Source organism: Theobroma cacao, chromosome 8 (genome assembly GCF_000208745.1).
Source record: "Theobroma cacao cultivar B97-61/B2 chromosome 8, Criollo_cocoa_genome_V2, whole genome shotgun sequence".
In the NCBI taxonomy this organism is placed as follows: domain Eukaryota; kingdom Viridiplantae; phylum Streptophyta; class Magnoliopsida; order Malvales; family Malvaceae; genus Theobroma; species Theobroma cacao.
This window is the reverse complement of record NC_030857.1, coordinates 6559676-6577373: the sequence shown is the minus strand read 5'-3', so window position 1 is coordinate 6577373 and position 17698 is coordinate 6559676. Positions and strand designations below refer to the sequence as shown.

Here is a 17698-nt window from a genome sequence, read left to right as displayed (position 1 = left end):
TTTTAGCATGTTAATATTTTATTAAATTCACATGCATTATAAATGTAGTTAATTAATATGTTAATTAGATAACTACTCATAATGATAACTTAATTTTCAATTTATATATTTTTATTTTCCTCCCGATAGCATTGATACATATTTATTTACAAACTGTCACGTTATAGCTTAACTTAAATTGGTGTAAATTGTTTTGTTTCCATCTATAATATATTTTGAAAAAAGAAAAAGGCAATATATACAGCGACAAATAGTTTAATTGCCTCACATGCTTGTCACGTGTGCTCTTATTTCCTTTGTGTTGCACTTCATTCTTCAAAAAAAATATTGTATCCTTCGGCTCATTTTCACAGGAATAATTAATTCTTTTTTCTTCCATCTATATAATTTAATAAAATTTTTGAGGTTTCTGAAACTTATTATTTCTGGCATTGTTATTGTTAAATAATAATTCAATAAGCTATCATTAAAATATTGATAATTTATTATTGAAATATTAAAGTTTAATATTAATATTTTTTAATTTTTTTCTCTATTTTCATTTTCCAATTTTTCTCTTTTAATTCCTTTTTCTAATAAAATATCAATAATGTAATAATTTATTGTTAAAATATTAAAATAATGTTTTATGTTAATTTCTTTTTATTTTTCCTCTATTTCATTTTTTCCTTTTTTTCTTTTCAATTTCTTTTTTCATTAAAATATTATTAGCTTAGTAATTTATTATTAAAATATTAATATGATATTTTATATAGTAAAATTAGTAATTTCTCATAACAAGTAAGGTTTTTTTTATCCATAACTATTTGAACTTTATTCTATGAACTTTATAGTTTACCTGTAATCCAGGTCGACTTTTTACAATTTTGGCAAAAGGGCTGTCTATGCTCGATCAGAATAAGGAATGGGTTCGATGAGACTGGGGAGGCCCATCCGGTCCGGACCATGGGTATTTAACAATTTATATACCAGTTATGCCCCGTGTCAGTTAAAACGCACCGTCTTTAAAGTATTGTCTTTAATTCTGATTGGGTCTTTCAGTTCATCAATCAGCAATTTTCGATCACAAATTTTCTTCCTTTTAATTATAAAAAAAAGGAAGAGAGAAGGTTTCCTTCTATTTTGTCTTGAAAATCGTAGAAAGAAAAGGGGAAAAAACGAAAGAGATTAAGAAATTAAATCCAAGTTTATTCGATTCCCATTAACTTAGGTACATATATAATTAAATTCTTAAAGTTTAAATTCTAATATCACCTTTTTCTTTACTTCCGACGATTCTATGAAAATTGTTCCAATAAAATTTTCTTCGAATTCATTAATTATCAATTTCGAATTCATTTAGTTTCAAAAATTCAGAAAAAAAACTTCGTTAGGTGAAAATTTTAAGCTTCAATTTTATTTTTTGTTTTTATGGATTAATCTCACTGGTTTTGTCTTTGTTGTCCTTTTTTTTTTGTTTCATCATATCATTATTAATTGATTAATGGCCTTAATTTGCAGACTTTGCCTTATCTGTTCCCGCGGAACTAGAATCAGCTTTGCGGTTGAAGACTGTACAGTACTTTGTAACGCAAAGGCCTTGGCTTGGTATTTATGTATTTTTAGTTCTTTCTTTTCATTTCGTTTTTTTTTAATAATACTTTTCTCATGTTTGCCTTTAATTCAACTTTTAAAAAAATATTAACAATTTTAGTTTAATTGTCAGTTTAAAGCACTTCGTCTTCTTAATTTTTTCTGATTTTTAAATTTCAGATCTTTATGGAAAAAATGTTAGACCAATTGCTCCTTATGGAAGCGCCAGCAGAAGAGCATATGTTGATCCTGCACTTCTCTATCGTTGCTTGCCCGATGAGCTGCTTTTTGAGGTATTGTAAAGCATTGCCGGATTTTTTTTTTGAGCAAAGATAATATATTAATAACCTTAGTTTGGTAGCTTCTCGTGGTTGTTTATTGTCCATTTGGAAGAAAGAATGTGGAAAATATGATTTGAAACAGTCGATTTTGATTTGATTGATAAACAGACTTTTGTTTGAAGTTTATTTTCCGATTGCTTGAACTTGGGAAACACTTTAGCTTAAGTGCTGAATATTCGAATTGTAATGCCAAAATATCAGTTTTTCAGCCTATGAATAGCTAGAATGCTACTTCTTTAAATGAAGAGCAATATAATTTCTAGCATAAAAGAAGAAAAAAAACAATATGTTTTGTATTTAGTGCTGTAATTTAGAGAGTAATCATGGAAATGAATGTACAGGTCTTTGTACGGATGACTCCATATGATTTAGGAAGGGCATCATGTGTTTGTCAAAAGTGGAGGTACTCAATTCGTAACCCTGTATTTTGGCGGAGTGCATGCTTAAAGGCTTGGTAGGTAAATTTGGCATTGCTAATGAACCTTTTATTAGGCTGTTGTGTGTAAATTACTGAAGCTTTAAAACTGCTGCATCTTTTATGAAGCTCTCTGGAGTAGTGGAGAATTATAAGATTTTGCAGTCAAAAGATGAAGGTTCATGGAGGAAAATGTGGCTTTCAAGACCTAGGGTACGAACTGATGGCACGAAATACTCTCTCCCTTGCTTGTTTTTAACTTTTTGGGTGTAATATATTTGTTGGGGAGGGGGTTATCTTCTCAACATTTGTTTATGTTGAAACTCCCTGCTAAGTGTTATGCTTGGTCTTGTTGATTGCAGCATTTGTTGCCATTTCTTTCTTGGGAGCATTTCTGTAATTCTATTCTTCTTCAATTTTCATAACTCCCCCAATTACTAAACAGATTCGTTGGTTTGGAAACTATGCCAGGGATCTATAAGGAACTTGAACGGAATTAGACATGGTTTCTCTCTCTCCCTCTCTTTCACTCCCACCCCTCCTTATAAACATATAAGAAAGAACAAAAGCCAGATGGAAAACTGCAAATTTTGAACAAGATTTGAAGTAAAAGCAAAAGACAAATAGGCCCACGCAATGCGTAATTGAAAAGGAAATAAAAGCAATTTTCAGATCAGTTGAGCAAAGAAATAAAATAGGAAATAGAAATTTGAGTAAAAAAAGACAACATTTACCTGGGGAGATTTGGAAATCTTCAATTCCTTTGCGAGTAGATCTTGAAGTGGCGTTTTAACAGTGAGCTGCTGTTTGCTACTTGCACTAACTAGTGTTTTGCTTCGGTTTTCTCGCTTTGCTCGTTTTCCTGCTTTGGGCAATTATTAGTCTATTTGGGAAAGGTTAAGTAAATTAATTCTAAGATTTGGGCCAACCCAAGACCCTATCATTTGGTCCAATAGTTCTTCGGCTGTTTTTTTTTTTTATAAAATACTCTTATCACTCTTAACTTTTAATTATAATTACACATAAATTTATTAATTTATAAAATAAATACTACATATCAAATAACTAAATGATATTAAAATTTAAATTAATATTTAAAATATTTTTATTTTTTATTTTTTTATCGAGCAGTGATCGAATCCAGTCAAATTTTTCAAGGAGCACCAGACCTAGTGCTTCCAAGATCTGTGTTCCTTGGGAACATATGGATGGTGGTCCCCCAAGAGCACCCACGATGGGGTTCCACCGATTTGGTGCTCCCTCCGGGGGAGGGGGAGATCTAGCTCTGGTCAAGTTTAGATTTTTTTTTCCAAAAAAAAAAATATAATTTATATAATATAATAATTTTTAAAATTGATAAAAAGTAAAATTATCTTTTTAATATTATTATATTATCAAATTAATAAAAATATATGTGTCCAGCAAAAAATATTCTTTTGAAGCAAATTATTTATTTTAAAAATTAAAAGATTCGCAAAGAATTATGATTAAAATTAAAAGTAAGGATATTTTATGTTTTTTATCTTTTCATTTTTTATTATTATAATATTTTTACCAAATTCATGCTATTTTTATACTACTTAAAATGAACCCATGAGAGTAGCTATTGCTGTTAGTTCTAAAATTTGATATTAAGTATGTTAGTAGTTTTAAAATGATAGGAGTATACCGTAAAAATCAATGAATAAGTTTACAAGGATTTTTGTAATGAAGAAAATAAATATTCAAATATTACAATAAAAGAAAACAAACGTTTTCAAATGTTTTATATTTAATTTAAAATTTTTTATAATATTAAAAAGCTTTTTTGAATTATTATAAAAAAATAAATTTATTTATTTTATTATATTTAATAAACTCATTTGCCTTTTATTTTGTATTATATAAATTTTTATAATTAATTATATTCAAAACATTACGTGATAATGACATGACATGACATATCGACATGCCATATTATATAATGACGTGATATATTAATGTATCATATGATATAAAATGACAAGTAATGCTTTAACTAATAATAGTAAAATAATCAAATATTTGATTTATTGGTTGGTGCATAATCTCTTTACTTAAAGAGCAAAAAAATAAAATTAATGGTAGTAAATCAATTGTTAATCATATGTATTTTTTTGACTTAAAATAAAAATAGAAAATTTTTATTTAAAGTAATTAAAAAAATTATTTTAAATTTTTAAAATAATTCATAAACTTTTGAAAATATTATGTAATACATTAACATAAAAATAAATGTTAAAAAGCAGACATAATTTTGAAAGAACAAAAAAAATTAACACTTAATTTAAAACTGAAGAAATAACTATTAACAAAACTAAAGGGATGTCGAAATGGCTTTTAATTATTTCGACTTTGCTTGTTTAATCCTTAATGAAACTCAATTTGATCTTAAACTTATATACGAAAGAAAAAATTTGCAATTTGAACTTGGATAGCAAAAAATTTTGCGTAGAAGGCTACGTAGATTTGACATTTGAGCATGCTTGTTTAAGTTCAAGCTTAATTCAGCTGAAAATAACACTTTTTAAGCATGTTATAATTTATTATAAAGCACTTTAAAAATGAATATACAAAAAAAAAAAAACAATTAATACAACCCGTCACTCTGCTATTTAATGTTAGTGGTTCAAATTCAATCTTGACTGGATGTTGGGAGAATCAACACTTTGTCGCAAAGTAATCAATTCAGGAACAGCGACCCACAGCAATCCATGTCCCAGGAAGATCAAGACCAAGAACTTGGCAAGCTAGCCGTCCGGCTAGCCAACGCCGTTGTTCTTCCCATGGTATTAAAATCAGCCCTGGAGCTGAACATCATCGACACAATCTCCGCCGCTGGTGACGGCACGTATCTGTCACCTTCCCAGATCGCGAGTGGCCTTCCCACCAAGAATCCTGAAGCATCTCTGCTACTAGATCGAATGCTACGCCTGTTGGCTAGCTATTCCATTCTTAAGTGCTCGGTAAGAACAAAGGAAAGCGGAGAAGTTGAGAGACTCTACGGTGCAGGGCCCTTATGCAAGTTCATAGTTAAGAATCAGGATGAAGGGTCTGTTGCTCCTCTGTTTTTGTTGCACCATGACAACGTCTTCATGGAAAGCTGGTATTTTTCATAATCTTTGCCAATTTTTGTCTTAACAAAAATTTCGTTATCTTCAAAAATTCAAGTTTATTTATTGTTATGTAAGGTCAAAGCAAAATTCTAAATATACTGATAACACCACTTAACAGTTAACACTTCCCTGTGCAAGGGTAATTCTAACAAACTGAAGCAAAAGTTAATTCAAATTAACTCTATCAACTGGGATTATAAAAGCTATGATAGACTCAAAGTAGATGTGAGATAACATCACTTAACATTTATGGGTTTTGATAACTTATTTTGTTTGATTTCAGGTACCATTTAAATGATGTTATACTAGAAGGAGGGAATCCTTTTAACAGGGCATATGGGATGACAGCATTTGAGTATCCAGGAACAGATCTAAGGTTCAACAGGGTATGTAACCAGGCTATGTCCAATCACACTACTTTGATCATGAGGAAGATTCTTGATGTTTACAAAGGGTTTGATGAGGTGGAAGTGTTGGTTGATGTTGGTGGTGGAATTGGAGTTGCTCTCGGTATCATTACTTCTAAGTATCCTCATATCAAGGCTATCAATTTTGATCTGCCTCATGTTTTGGCTGATGCACCAACTTATTCAGGTACTATGTGGCTCCCTTTTTACCTACTTGACTTGACCACTGTGAAATTTCTATAAAATGATGGGATAATTGGTAATCCAATTTGGTTGCCCTGTTCATATCTCTTCACTGACTAATTTAAAGCGTTTTCTTAGTTGGCACATTTTTTTTGTTTTGTCTCTCTGCACATACCCTAACACAAAGTACTTGAAACTGCAGAACAATGTCTGTTTCTTTTTAATTCAAGTTCATTTAATTATGTATAGTCTAAAGGTTGGCAGTAATCGAGTTCATGTCTTACTACTTTCTGCAAAAGGTGTGGAGCATGTTGGAGGAGATATGTTTGAAAGTGTTCCAAAAGGTGATGCCATTTTCATGAAGGTAAAGCTTTATTTCATATAGAAAACTAAATGGAGCACCTTTTTCTGTATATTTAGCTAGTTCAGTTGTATTTTCGGTCGTAATTGATGAATTTAGAAGGTTGAAAAGCGGACTAACTAGCTATAAGTCTATAGAAATGAGCTTAACTACATCCAAAGCAAATTTGTTTCCTTTTCTTAGTTTTATTTTCTGAACTCCCCATCAATATAACTTGAGGAAATCTACAACTCCAAGTGAATATCTACCACCATATTTCTTCAAAAGATTTGTTGGTAAGTTTTGCTATGTTGTTTGTTGATAAAACCTGCAGTGGATACTCCATGATTGGAGTTATGAGCATTGCTTGAAGCTTCTCAAGAACTGCTGGGAAGCTCTCCCTAATGGTGGCAAAGTAATCATTGTGGAATCAATCCTCCCTGAGGCTCCTGATAGCAGTGTTTCTTCCAACATTGTTTGTGAGCAAGATCTATTGATGTTAGCTCAAAGCCCTGGGGGCAAAGAGAGAACCCGAAAAGAATATGAAGCCTTGGCTTTAAGAACCGGCTTCTCTGGCTGTGAAGTCATCTGCTGTGTTTATAACAGCTGGGTCATGGAGTTCCACAAAAGAGAAAATCTTTGATGTTCTGTTCAAAACTTCAATTCTGGTACTTCAATATGTGTTGTTCTATTGCTATATGTATTTGCATCTCATGATCATGTTAGTCTCTAATATGTAACTGGTTCTTTTTGAATGGAATAGTTTCTTCTATTGCTCCAAGAACAAGAAGACTCATTCTGTTGGTTTTTTGTATAATGGTTGACAAGCTTTCTTCCTTGTGCATGATATCAATTGATCTGTGCCAGCCATGACTGTCTTGGGCTTAATGAAAATTACCATTTACCTCCTCTGTCAATTTTGAAAATGTTCAGGAGTGCATTAAACCCTTTTGGTTTATTAGATTGAAGCTACTTATTCATTTGTATAGAAACAAAAATCAAATGACAGCTCCAGTGATTTGCCTACTTAGTTTCCACTTTCACCTCAAAAGTCCAATAGCTTTCAAAGGAAATTTTAGAAGTAAATAGAAAGGACATTAACATGAGAAAAGGAGAGACAGAGAAGGAGAAAAGTGCAGTGGTAGCTTTTGAAGGACTGTGATAACCCAATTAGTGAAATGAAAACTTGCATAGTTTTCTTCTTTTTTATTTGGAGTCACCACAAGGAGTGCAAATTGCCTACCCACAAAAATTTATTAGTAATTTGTATCCCTTAAAAACTTGTACGGAAACAAAGACGTGGAAACGCGAAGCTCTAATCTAAAACCATCTTTGGGATTCATGGGATTGTTCTCAGCTTTACTCTTCTCCATGAACTAGTGGTCGTTGGTTAAAAACTCAGGCGGAAGATATTAAAGATGATCTTCTTTGTCATTCTCTGTTTCGGTAGAACTCATAGCGGACTGAGAACTTAGATCCGAGGAGAATCCAAAAGACCCAAAACCTGTAAGGAAACTCGTACGGAAACAATGACTTGGAACCGTCAAGCTTTAATACAGAGCCATTTTTGGGATACTTGGGATTGTTCTTAGCTTTACTCTTCTCCATGAACTACTCGTCGGTTAAAAACTCAGGCGAAAGTCAAAACTCCCGTCGTCTAAAACTCCGCCACCACAGAAGAATAAGCAAAGAATAAAGGCTGGAGAGTAAACGAGGGAAAACATCAGGACGGGAAAAAGAAGAGACTTGACAAACAAAGACTGCCATTAAGTCCTATGGGCATGGCATAATCTTATAAAAAGGGCAGACGGATTTGCATTCCACCAGAAGCTATTAGTTTGTTGCTTCATTCAGTTCAAGGTCATAATCAAGGTGGCCCTGATCCCGGGACCCAATGGTACTGCGTGGGAGGGAAAGTTGAATCCTTAGACACATTGCGCATGTACACCCATAAATGTTATGAAGCAAGTCCCCCGCTCTGTTTGACTCTAGCGTAGCTACACTGCGTAACAACTTAAATATCTGCTGATACGATTTGAGTAATATTATTAGAAGCATGAGGATGCATAAAAGCAAGACAAAGTAGCCAAATGGAGGGAGGAGTATCAAGAGAAGGAAGTCGCAGACGAGAGCTCCCAAAACGAAACCGATATGGTTCAGTAGAGGAAGGTAGCTCGTGCAATGGGATTGTAGGGCTATTACAGCCACCGTCAGTGAAGTGTAGGTGAAGGCAAAGACGATGAAAATCTTCATTATCAGAGCGTGCGTTTTGAAGGGAGACTTATCGTCGTTTTGATACAAAACTTGAATGGTGGTGAGCAGTATAACTACGAGAGAGCCGATGGCAGCTTGGATTATAGTAGAGTGACCGACTCCTTGTTTACTGCAAACAAGAATATGAAATTAATTGATAATAATCAAGAGAAAAATCCATGGATTATAAACTTCTAAGATTCTAATCTACCTTTCAGACCCAAGATCAATGCTTGATTGATTGTTCTCCATCTCTGTTTCAGTGAAGTTGCGCTAGAGCCTCACTTGATCAATTTCTATGATGATTGGGTGTATATATATGCACTGCCAAGTGGCCACATTGTTTGCTCAGTACATCTAATAAACACTTTTCCAATGTATTCAAGGGCTTATTCAGGTATCTCCTCAGCCCTTGAATACATTGATTCATGTTTCAATCTACGGTTTCCCTTTCTTTGCTAAGAGTATATTATCTACAGATGGCGATGCTTTTTGTCTGCGCAAATTTCCTTTCTACTTCGGATTGCTGTTCTTTGACTTTTCTCACTTTACTAAGAATTTTCTCATTTCTATAATTTGTTTAATAATGTGAGTGAATAATAAAGGTAAGGTAAAGGTAAAGAAAGGAGAGAGCAGAGAACAGAATATATTGCGGCTTTGAGATTCTAGGTCGAAGGTGAAGGTGGAGGTAAAGAAAGGAGAGAAGAGCAGAGAACAGAATATATTGCGGCTTTGAGATTTTAGGTCGAAGGTGAAGGTAGAGGTAAAGACAGAGAGAGTAGAGAACAGAATACATAGTGGCTTGTAGATTCTAGGTCGAAGGTGAAGGTGGAGATAAAGAAAGGAGAGAAGAGCAGAGAACAGAATATACTGCGGCTTTGAGATTCTAGGTCGAAGGTGAAGGTAGAGGCAAGACGGAGAGAGTAGAGAACAGAATACAGAGTGGCTTGGAGATTCTAGGTCGAGTTGATTCTTTATTTGACTTTATAAAAATTCCAATTCAGAGCACTTTATTAAGCTTAAATATTTATTTTTTACGTCTATTTATCCTGAAGTTAATCAATGTATTATGTGTTAGATGGAATGACTATACAATATGATCATCTAATTTTAGATTTACACATTTTTTATTTTTCTCCCAATAGCATTGATTCATATTTATTTACAAACTATCACGCCATAGCTTAATCTAAAATGATGTAAATTGTTTTGTTTTCATCTATAATATCTATTTTTCAAAAGGAAAAAGATAATATATACAGCGACTGTTAGTTTAATTGCCTCACATGCTTATCACGTGTGCTCTCATTGCCTTTGTGTTGTACTTCAGTCTTCAAAAAAAATGCTGCATCCTTAACCTCATTTACACAGGAATAATCATTCCTTTTTCTTTCATCTATTTCTTGATATAATTTAATAAAAATTTTGAGGTTTTTGAAACTTATTATTCCTGGCATTGTTATTGTTAAATAATAATTTAATATATAATCATTAAAATATTAAAGTTTAATATTAATATTTTTTTAATTTTTTTCTCTATTTTCATTTTTCCAATTTTTCTCTTTTAATTCCTTTTTCTAATAAAATATCAATAATGTAATAATTTATTGTTAAAATATTAGTATAATGTTCTATGTTAATTTCTTTTTATTTTTCTCTATTTTCATTTTTCCTTTTTATTAAAATATTATTAGTTTAATATTTTTTATTAAAATATTAATATGATATTTTATATGGTAAAATTAGTAATTTCACATAACAAGTAAGGTCATTTTTATCCATAAGGATTTGAACTTTATTCCATGAATTGGAATGGCTAATGTCATGGAAAGGTTGGTATTAATTATTTCGTATTTTTAGATAATGATTATTCTTAAGAATAATTATTTCTTAATTCAAAATGAATCAAAGGGAACTTAGGAATAGCCAAATTAATGTGCCCTTAGTTCATTGATAATGTATAGGTATTTTATATTGATAATGTATAAATATGAACCCGAACAAAAATATATAAGGATCATGACATAATGATATGTAAATATAATCTCTTCCTCTAAGAAAAAAACATACATATGCAACTATATTGACTACGCTTTTATCTTTTATAAAGCCATTATTGAATCTGTTATACTTGTAAAAATAAAATTATAAATATATTTAAATATTTTATTTAATAATAAATGTATTTATTTTTTAATTTATTTTAAATTTTAGATTAAAATCTTTCATTTTCCAAATTAAAAAATTATACACTTAGAAAACAAAATATAATATAGATAAAAAAAGGAAGGGAGAAAAAAGAAGGAAAGTTTAAAAAAGCAAGGATTAATGAGAAGATGTTCTTAATTTAATGTTAATTTTTTAAGATAATCAAATCCCAATTACTTCTCATTTTATTTTCTCTTATATATACAATATACACACATAAAATTTAATTTTGTTTACGCAAAAACTAGCTTTACCTGTAATCTAGGCCCACTTTTTACAATTTTTGCAAAAGGGCTGTCTAAGCTCGATCAGAATAAGGAATGGGTTCGATGAGATTGGGGAGGCCCATCCAGTCCGGACCATGGATAACTAACAATTTATTTACCAGTTATGCCCGCGTCAGTTAAAACGCACCGTCTTTAAAGTGTTGTCGTTAATTCTGATTGGGTCATTCAGTTCATCAGTCAGCATTTTTCGATCACAAATTTGTCTTTCTTTAATTATAAAAAAAAAAGAAAAAAAGAAGATTTCCTTCTATTTTGTCTTGAAAATCGTAGAAAGAAAGGGGAAAAAACGAAAGAGATTAAGAATTTAAATCCAAGTTTATTCGATTCCCATGAATTCAGGTATATATTTAATTAAATTCTTTAGTTTTAAATTCCAATATCACTTTTTCTTTGCTTCCGGCGATTCTATGAATACTGTTCCAATAAAATTTTCTTCGAATTCATTAACTATCAATTTCGAATTCGTTTAGTTCCAAGAATTCAGAAGAAAAACTTCCTTAGGTGAAAGTTTTAAGCTTCAATTTTATTTTGTTTTTATGGATTAATTTCACCGCGTTTTGTCTTTGTTATCCTTTTTTTTTGTTTCATTTTATCATTATTAATTGATTAATGGCCTTAATTTGCAGACTTTGCCTTAACAGTTCCTGCGGAACTAGAATCAGCTTTGCGGTTGAAGACCGTACAGTACTTTGTAACGCAAAGGCCTTGGCTTGGTATTTATGTATTTTTTGTTCTTTCTTTTCATTTCGTTTTTTTTAATTATACTTTTTTCATGTTTGCCTTTAATTCAACTTTTTTTAGAAAAAATAAACAATTTTAGCTTAATTTTCAGTTTAAAGCACTTCGTCTTCTTAATTTTTTCTTATTTTTAAATTTCAGATCTTTATGGAAAAAATGTTAGACCAGTTGCCCCTTATGGAAGCGTCAGCAGAAGAGCATATGTTGATCCTGCACTTCTCCATCGTTGCTTGCCCGATGAGCTGCTTTTTGAGGTATTGTAAAGCATTGCCGGATTTTTTTTTTTTTGAGCAAAGATAGTATATTAATAACCTTAGTTTGGTAGCTTCTCGTGATTGTTTATTGTCCATTTGGAAAAAAGGAATGCGGAAAATATGATTTGAAACAGTTGATTTTGATTTGATTGATAAACAGACTTTTGTTTGAAGTTTATTTTCTGATTGCTTAAACTTGGGAAACACTTTAGCTTAAGTGCTGAATATTCTAATTGTAATGCCAAAATATCAGTTTTTCAGCCTATGAATAGCTAGAATGCGGCTTCTTTAAATGAAGAGCAATATAATTTCTAATATAAAAGAAGAAAAAAAAACAATATGTTTTGTATTTAGTGCTGTAATTTAGAGAGTAATCATGGAAATGAATGTACAGGTCTTTGTACGGATGACTCCATATGATTTAGGAAGGGCATCATGTGTTTGTCGAAAGTGGAGGTACTCAATTCGTAACCCTGTATTTTGGCGGAGTGCATGCTTAAAGGCTTGGCAGGTAAATTTGGCATTGCTAATGAACCTTTTATTAGGCTGTTGTGTGTAAATTACTGAAGCTTTAAAACTGCTGCATCTTTTATGAAGCTCTCTGGAGTAGTGGAGAATTATAAGATTCTGCAGTCAAAATATGAAGGTTCATGGAGGAAAATGTGGCTTTCAAGACCTAGGGTACGAACTGATGGTACGAAATACTCTCTCCCTTGCTTGTTTTTAACTTTTTGGGTGTAATATATTTGTTGGGGAGGGGGTTAGCTTCTCAACATTTGTTTATGTTGAAACTCCCTGCTATGTGTTACACTCGGTCTTGTTGATTGCAGCATTTGTCGCCATTTCTTTCTTGGGAGCATTTCTGTAATTATATTCTTCAATTTTCATATCTCCCCCAATTACTAAACATATTCGTTGGTTTGGAAACTTGTCAGGGATCCATAAGGAACTTGAACAGAATTAGACATGGTTTCTCTCTCCTCTCTCTCTCTCACCTCCCCCCCCCCCCCCCCTCCTTTCCTCTCCTAACAGTCCCAACACCTGTACAGCCATAGAGGGAGAGAGTTTATCCGTATGAGAGCTTTAACTAAGTTTTAGAAGTAAGGCAGCAATGGCATCACCTGTATCAGAGCTTATTTTTGCTCTCACAAGGATGCTCAAGGCAGTGTGTGATGTTGGCACTATGGACATACTATATATATACTGTTATAATGGTTATGTCTGACATTGAAAATGTCAGCTAACTGCTATATTTACTGTTATAAACAGCATAATTTTTTAACCTGAAATATGATGAATCTGATGTACATGGAAAAAAACTGCCATTTGCAGTGTTTATGTTATGTTCGTGGTACATACGGATTGGCTTGGACCAAGCATGGTTTTCTTCTGTGCTTACCAGTGGTTTCTTTTTTTCCTTTTTGAATGTTTGGGTTCCTAAAGATTGTTTTATGAAATTAGTATCACTTTTCACATTGCAGGTCTGTATGTGAGTAGGAATACTTATATTCGTGCTGGAGTTGCTGAGTGGAAGGTTACAAATCCAGTTCACATAGTATGCCTCTGTATCTTCATCCCAGAATATTTTACTTTTTTCCTCTCTATTCTGAACTCATTCTGATTTTCTTTCTGTCTTTTCATCAATATTCCTGCAGGTCTGCTACTTCCGATATTTGAGATTTTTTCCTTCTGGCAGATTTCTATACAAGGTTGTATTTTACAGATGACATAGTTCATTTGTGGACATGATGCTATGTTTCTGAATCTAATCGATATCTCTATTCTTTGTGATTAGAACTCTTCTCAAAAAATAAAGGATGCAGCAAAATGCATGAATTTCCGTGCATCTAAAACAGACTGTGTGTTTGGTGGCCATTACACTTTGTCAGATGACAAGGTCAGGCTCTCTTCTTCACAATAATGTTTGGGATTTTATATTTGACAGAGTTAATGCACTTTCTGTTCCATTGAATGTGTATTAAATTAACTGTTCAATTCATTGCCTGCTTTCATCCTAGTATCAATAGCTCGGTATGCAAAGTTTTTTATGATCATTCTGTTCTGTAGGTTGAAGCTGCTGTCTTGTACCCCGGCATGCGTCCTACTGTGCTGAGAATTCGTTTAAGGTAATATAAGAAGCATAGAATTTTATTGTTTGTATTTTAGTCCATTCAATTATGAGCTCAGGGTGAGACTTCCTAGTTAATTTTGCTGTGGAGTTAAAACCATTATCCTTGGTATAAATACAAACTTGTTCAATGTATTTGACTATCTGCTTTTCGATAGGGGCTCTGATGGCACGTACTGCATTTTGTTTGCATTTATTGTTTATTAATCAGTCTAGTTTAGTCATAGGATGCCCAATATCCCTCCCTCTGTTTAAATCCCCCCCATTAGCAGTGTTGCCCACTTCTCTTACCTACATACTTATGCAGATTACGAGGAACGATAGCAGGGGCCAACAATCGAATGGATTTACTTTCACTTGTTACAAGTGGCGTGAACGAAAATGAAGCCAGTGGTCCTGAAGAAGACATCCTTGGAGTTGTCGAAGGGTGGCAGGATGATGAAACTCACAACCCAGATGTGCCTGCGGTGTCCCACAAAAGGGGTCTAACGCCATTTGTCTTTGTCCCATTCGAAGAGGTAACTTTGTTATTACCCTCTGATCTTTTGCTTAATGAATTAATAGATTGTTGCTGCAAAATTCGGAATTTACAAAAATGTTTTTTCTCATTGGGGCAAGACCCTCTACATGCCATTGAATTTCATTAATGGGAAGTGTGTGCCAAGATTTGAGAAGAGAGACTGTGTATCTATTGGCTAGAAGCTGTCATTGCTACTATATTTGTGTTTATCGCCATGAATAATTTTATCATTGTCCCCATTGTTCAGGTGGAAACATCTGTTTTAAATCTGCCGGTGGAAAAGATGGATTATTATGTGCCTGGCTGAGACTCTCAGCAACTGAATATTTAATTCTGTAAATATACCATATATCCTCCAAGCAAATAGTTGGCATTGATTGTATTCCTTTATTTCATGAATACATCTGTGTTCATGGGATTATAATTTGTTTTGAGTTCATGCCATGGATCATAGATTCATTATGCAGGGATCTGGGTGCCCCCTCTTGTTTGTCTCTGGCATTTATCCATGTTATGCCATGTAATTTATTCTAATGTGATTTGTAATTGTCGCAAATTAAACTGTTATGTTGTAGTGGAGTGCTGCCATTTGTAATTTATACACCAAGTAATGTTTGTTATTGAAACGGAAGTTATTAGCTATAAGGTAGATTCAGATATATTATGTTGCAGTCTTCATCCCTTGTTAAATGTAGAAAACCAGCTAAATGTTTTGAAGAAGGTGGGGATATCATTATCATATGCAAAAGGTATTTCAAAGATACAAATTGTGATAAGATATTATCTGACAGAAGTACAGCAAATTATTATTCAGCTGAAAGTAGAGTATATGCAACAATTAGTAGCCATAACAACTACTGAAGCTATTTAGATATTGGATTTGAGGTCCTCTGAGTACAGTAAAGTATTCCAAGACGGGTTTCGCGGAAGAAAAGTGTCCTGAAAAAGAGCAAAATGAGCTAATGATCTCAAGTATAGTAAAGCATGGCATTGCCAAGCACCACAAGTATGAGAGTGAAACAATTCGAAGGAATATATTTTCTCAGTAAAACGATCACAAATTATTGCAGCGCTAAAGAATCTGATCAAGATGTCGAGCATATCCAATGGTCTATTTACCCCAGGAATGGAAAATTTCGAACTTCACACTGATTTTCCTCACATTTCCTTATGAAGAAGGGCATACACATATGCTTACATACAAATTAATGCTCTTTACAGCAGAAAGATGACCTCATAACAACTTACAAGTAAATAATCACCTATAATTACTATCTGCATATCGAAACTCTTGAAGAAGACTTGTTTCAAATCTTCAAAACCAATTATTGCCAAATGGAACTGCATCAGCTAGCCTAACAAGCACTAAAAATGTTTACAGAAGCAAGAAATAGCGTCTTTTTCGTACACACTAGGGAGCTCTTATTACCAAATGCATACCAACATTTTACTCTAAGACAATGCATATATCATAATATAAGCTAACCAGTCCTAAAGGAGAGAAAATGTAGGACATTACGATCTGCCTTTTGACATAGCACAGCTTTCACTCATAGTTAAAGTCAGTAGCTCACAGTCATGAAAAATACCACCTTTTTAAGTAAACCTACCATGATTCTGTAGTCAAACCTAGGATACTATCATCACAATTCATGCATATAAACAAATTAGCCGCTTGGTCTAAGAAACACTAGACCATTTGTATGCATCATATTGCTATGAAGTATGAAAGAGGGTCATGATCTTTCAACCCCAGAGAGATTTTGTTATAGACAACCTGCTCACCTAAATTTCGACTTCAAGTTACTTTTGATGTCAAGACAAGCATAGGCACATTAATGTTATTGAAAAAGCTGATCAGTGAAAGGGATGCAGAAAAGGAATAGGTTTGCAAAGAAGGGGTAGCTAGATAATGGTGGTTAAAGCCTAGGGTCGAAATTGTTCAATAAGTGGAAGAAAGCATTCAGGTGTGACATGATTGGGGAAAAGGCGAATGTTTTGTTTCACTCAATTGGCATGAAATAAGACGAGGAAATCAGATTCCTCATCTTAAAAATTGAAAATTTTCTTCCCAAAACCACTATTCCTTTAGCAGTTTAGAGGGTAATCACGTACTACTAAGCCTGGTTCTTATTGGCTTGCGTTCTCACGGCCAGCAAAAGCTTTGGGTTCCTAAAATATTTTACAAGCCTTAAACAATATTTCATCAGATTTTGATAACCAAACAAGAAATATAGAAACCCAGAAACCAAATTCTACAAAAAAAAAAAAAAAAACAAAAGAAGTTAAGAATTAGTAATACCAAAAATAAATCCATGTTATAAATGAAAGAGAGACGAGAGAGAAAGAGGACTAACGGAGACATAAGAGCAAGAGGGGATAATGGACAAAGAGTGGGACTTGGCATGATTGAAGGCAGCAACGCAGAGATGGGAAGCCAAGCCCATGCCCCGCTTCGAAGATGGGACAAAAGTGTGGACGATGTCCATCACTTTGCCATCTTGCCTTAACACGTACTCTACGTAGGCCTTCTTGTCTTCTGTCTCGAACCTCCTTTGGGTCTCGTTCCACGCGATCTTCGGTGCCTCAAGAGAGTTTCCTGTTGCACCCCTCGTTGCCATCTCTCTATTTTGACTCCTTGTCGTTTGGTCTAATGATCTTTTATGCAATGCTCTCGTCAGAAGGATCAAAGGATGGACCCTGTAAAAGATCTGACCGGTTTGGTCCTGCGAGGCGCGTAGGTACCAGACAATCCGTCATATACGTAAGTCAAAGATGGAAGTTGAGGCCTTTGTTCACCTTATCGTCCAAAAGGAAGCCAAAAAACCAATCTAAGCACTAAAAGATGGGTAAAGGCAGTTTCAATTCCTAACAATTTAGAAGCCTAGATTCAGGCAAGATAAATAAAAGAAAAGTTA

At 33.3% G+C, this 17698-nt stretch overlaps 4 protein-coding genes and 1 long non-coding RNA gene across 6 annotated transcripts; 3 read left to right on the top strand and 2 right to left on the bottom strand.

The window, feature by feature from the left end:
- On the top strand, positions 1099-2840 carry LOC108663080. Its single transcript, XR_001929002.1, has 5 exons — positions 1099-1210; positions 1501-1587; positions 1753-1865; positions 2255-2371; positions 2458-2840. It is a non-coding gene; the product is annotated as an uncharacterized LOC108663080 (long non-coding RNA).
- On the top strand, positions 5012-7245 carry LOC18592353 (caffeic acid 3-O-methyltransferase). 2 transcript variants are annotated; one of them, XM_018125387.1, is made up of 4 exons: positions 5012-5398; positions 5746-6056; positions 6352-6416; positions 6727-7245. In XM_018125387.1, exons 1-4 carry the CDS (start codon positions 5061-5063, stop codon positions 7033-7035), a joined length of 1023 nt encoding a protein of 340 aa, XP_017980876.1. In that variant the 5' UTR covers positions 5012-5060; the 3' UTR covers positions 7036-7245. The 2 variants fall into 2 exon arrangements, with proteins under 2 accessions (XP_017980876.1, XP_007019090.2); XM_007019028.2 differs by having other exon boundaries at positions 5012-5452.
- On the bottom strand, positions 7605-9636 carry LOC18592352. The gene is made up of 2 exons (XM_007019027.2): positions 8857-9636; positions 7605-8775 (listed from the first exon to the last, which is right to left on the bottom strand). The coding sequence occupies exons 1-2, from the start codon at positions 8895-8897 to the stop codon at positions 8226-8228; spliced, it is 591 nt and encodes a 196-aa protein (XP_007019089.2). The 5' UTR covers positions 8898-9636; the 3' UTR covers positions 7605-8225.
- Positions 11355-15439, top strand: LOC18592351 (F-box protein 7). The gene is made up of 11 exons (XM_018126156.1): positions 11355-11479; positions 11767-11853; positions 12020-12132; positions 12527-12643; positions 12730-12826; positions 13614-13687; positions 13788-13841; positions 13928-14029; positions 14200-14258; positions 14568-14778; positions 15028-15439. The coding sequence occupies exons 1-11, from the start codon at positions 11470-11472 to the stop codon at positions 15085-15087; spliced, it is 984 nt and encodes a 327-aa protein (XP_017981645.1). The 5' UTR covers positions 11355-11469; the 3' UTR covers positions 15088-15439.
- On the bottom strand, positions 15531-17589 carry LOC18592350 (acetyltransferase At1g77540). Its single transcript, XM_007019024.2, has 2 exons — positions 17138-17589; positions 15531-15719 (listed from the first exon to the last, which is right to left on the bottom strand). The coding sequence occupies exons 1-2, from the start codon at positions 17399-17401 to the stop codon at positions 15648-15650; spliced, it is 336 nt and encodes a 111-aa protein (XP_007019086.2). The 5' UTR covers positions 17402-17589; the 3' UTR covers positions 15531-15647.

What these genes read in the sequence shown, in the direction of transcription:
- LOC18592351 (XM_018126156.1), top strand. An exon ending in CATGCTTAAAGGCTTGGCAG is followed by an intron (nt 12,644 to 12,729) that starts GTAAATTTGGCA and finishes TCTTTTATGAAG; the next exon opens with CTCTCTGGAGTAGTGGAGAA. An exon ending in ACCTAGGGTACGAACTGATG is followed by an intron (nt 12,827 to 13,613) that starts GTACGAAATACT and finishes TTCACATTGCAG; the next exon opens with GTCTGTATGTGAGTAGGAAT.
- LOC18592353 (XM_007019028.2), top strand. Translation starts at nt 5,061, where the DNA reads ATGTCCCAGGAAGATCAAGACCAAGAACTTGGCAAGCTAGCCGTCCGG. An exon ending in TGATGCACCAACTTATTCAG is followed by an intron (nt 6,057 to 6,351) that starts GTACTATGTGGC and finishes TTTCTGCAAAAG; the next exon opens with GTGTGGAGCATGTTGGAGGA. An exon ending in GTGATGCCATTTTCATGAAG is followed by an intron (nt 6,417 to 6,726) that starts GTAAAGCTTTAT and finishes TAAAACCTGCAG; the next exon opens with TGGATACTCCATGATTGGAG.
- LOC18592350 (XM_007019024.2), bottom strand. Translation starts at nt 17,401, where the DNA reads ATGGCAACGAGGGGTGCAACAGGAAACTCTCTTGAGGCACCGAAGATC. An exon ending in CCTCTTGCTCTTATGTCTCC is followed by an intron (nt 15,720 to 17,137) that starts GTTAGTCCTCTT and finishes GCTCTTTTTCAG; the next exon opens with GACACTTTTCTTCCGCGAAA.
- LOC18592352 (XM_007019027.2), bottom strand. Translation starts at nt 8,897, where the DNA reads ATGGAGAACAATCAATCAAGCATTGATCTTGGGTCTGAAAG. An exon ending in ATTGATCTTGGGTCTGAAAG is followed by an intron (nt 8,776 to 8,856) that starts GTAGATTAGAAT and finishes TCTTGTTTGCAG; the next exon opens with TAAACAAGGAGTCGGTCACT.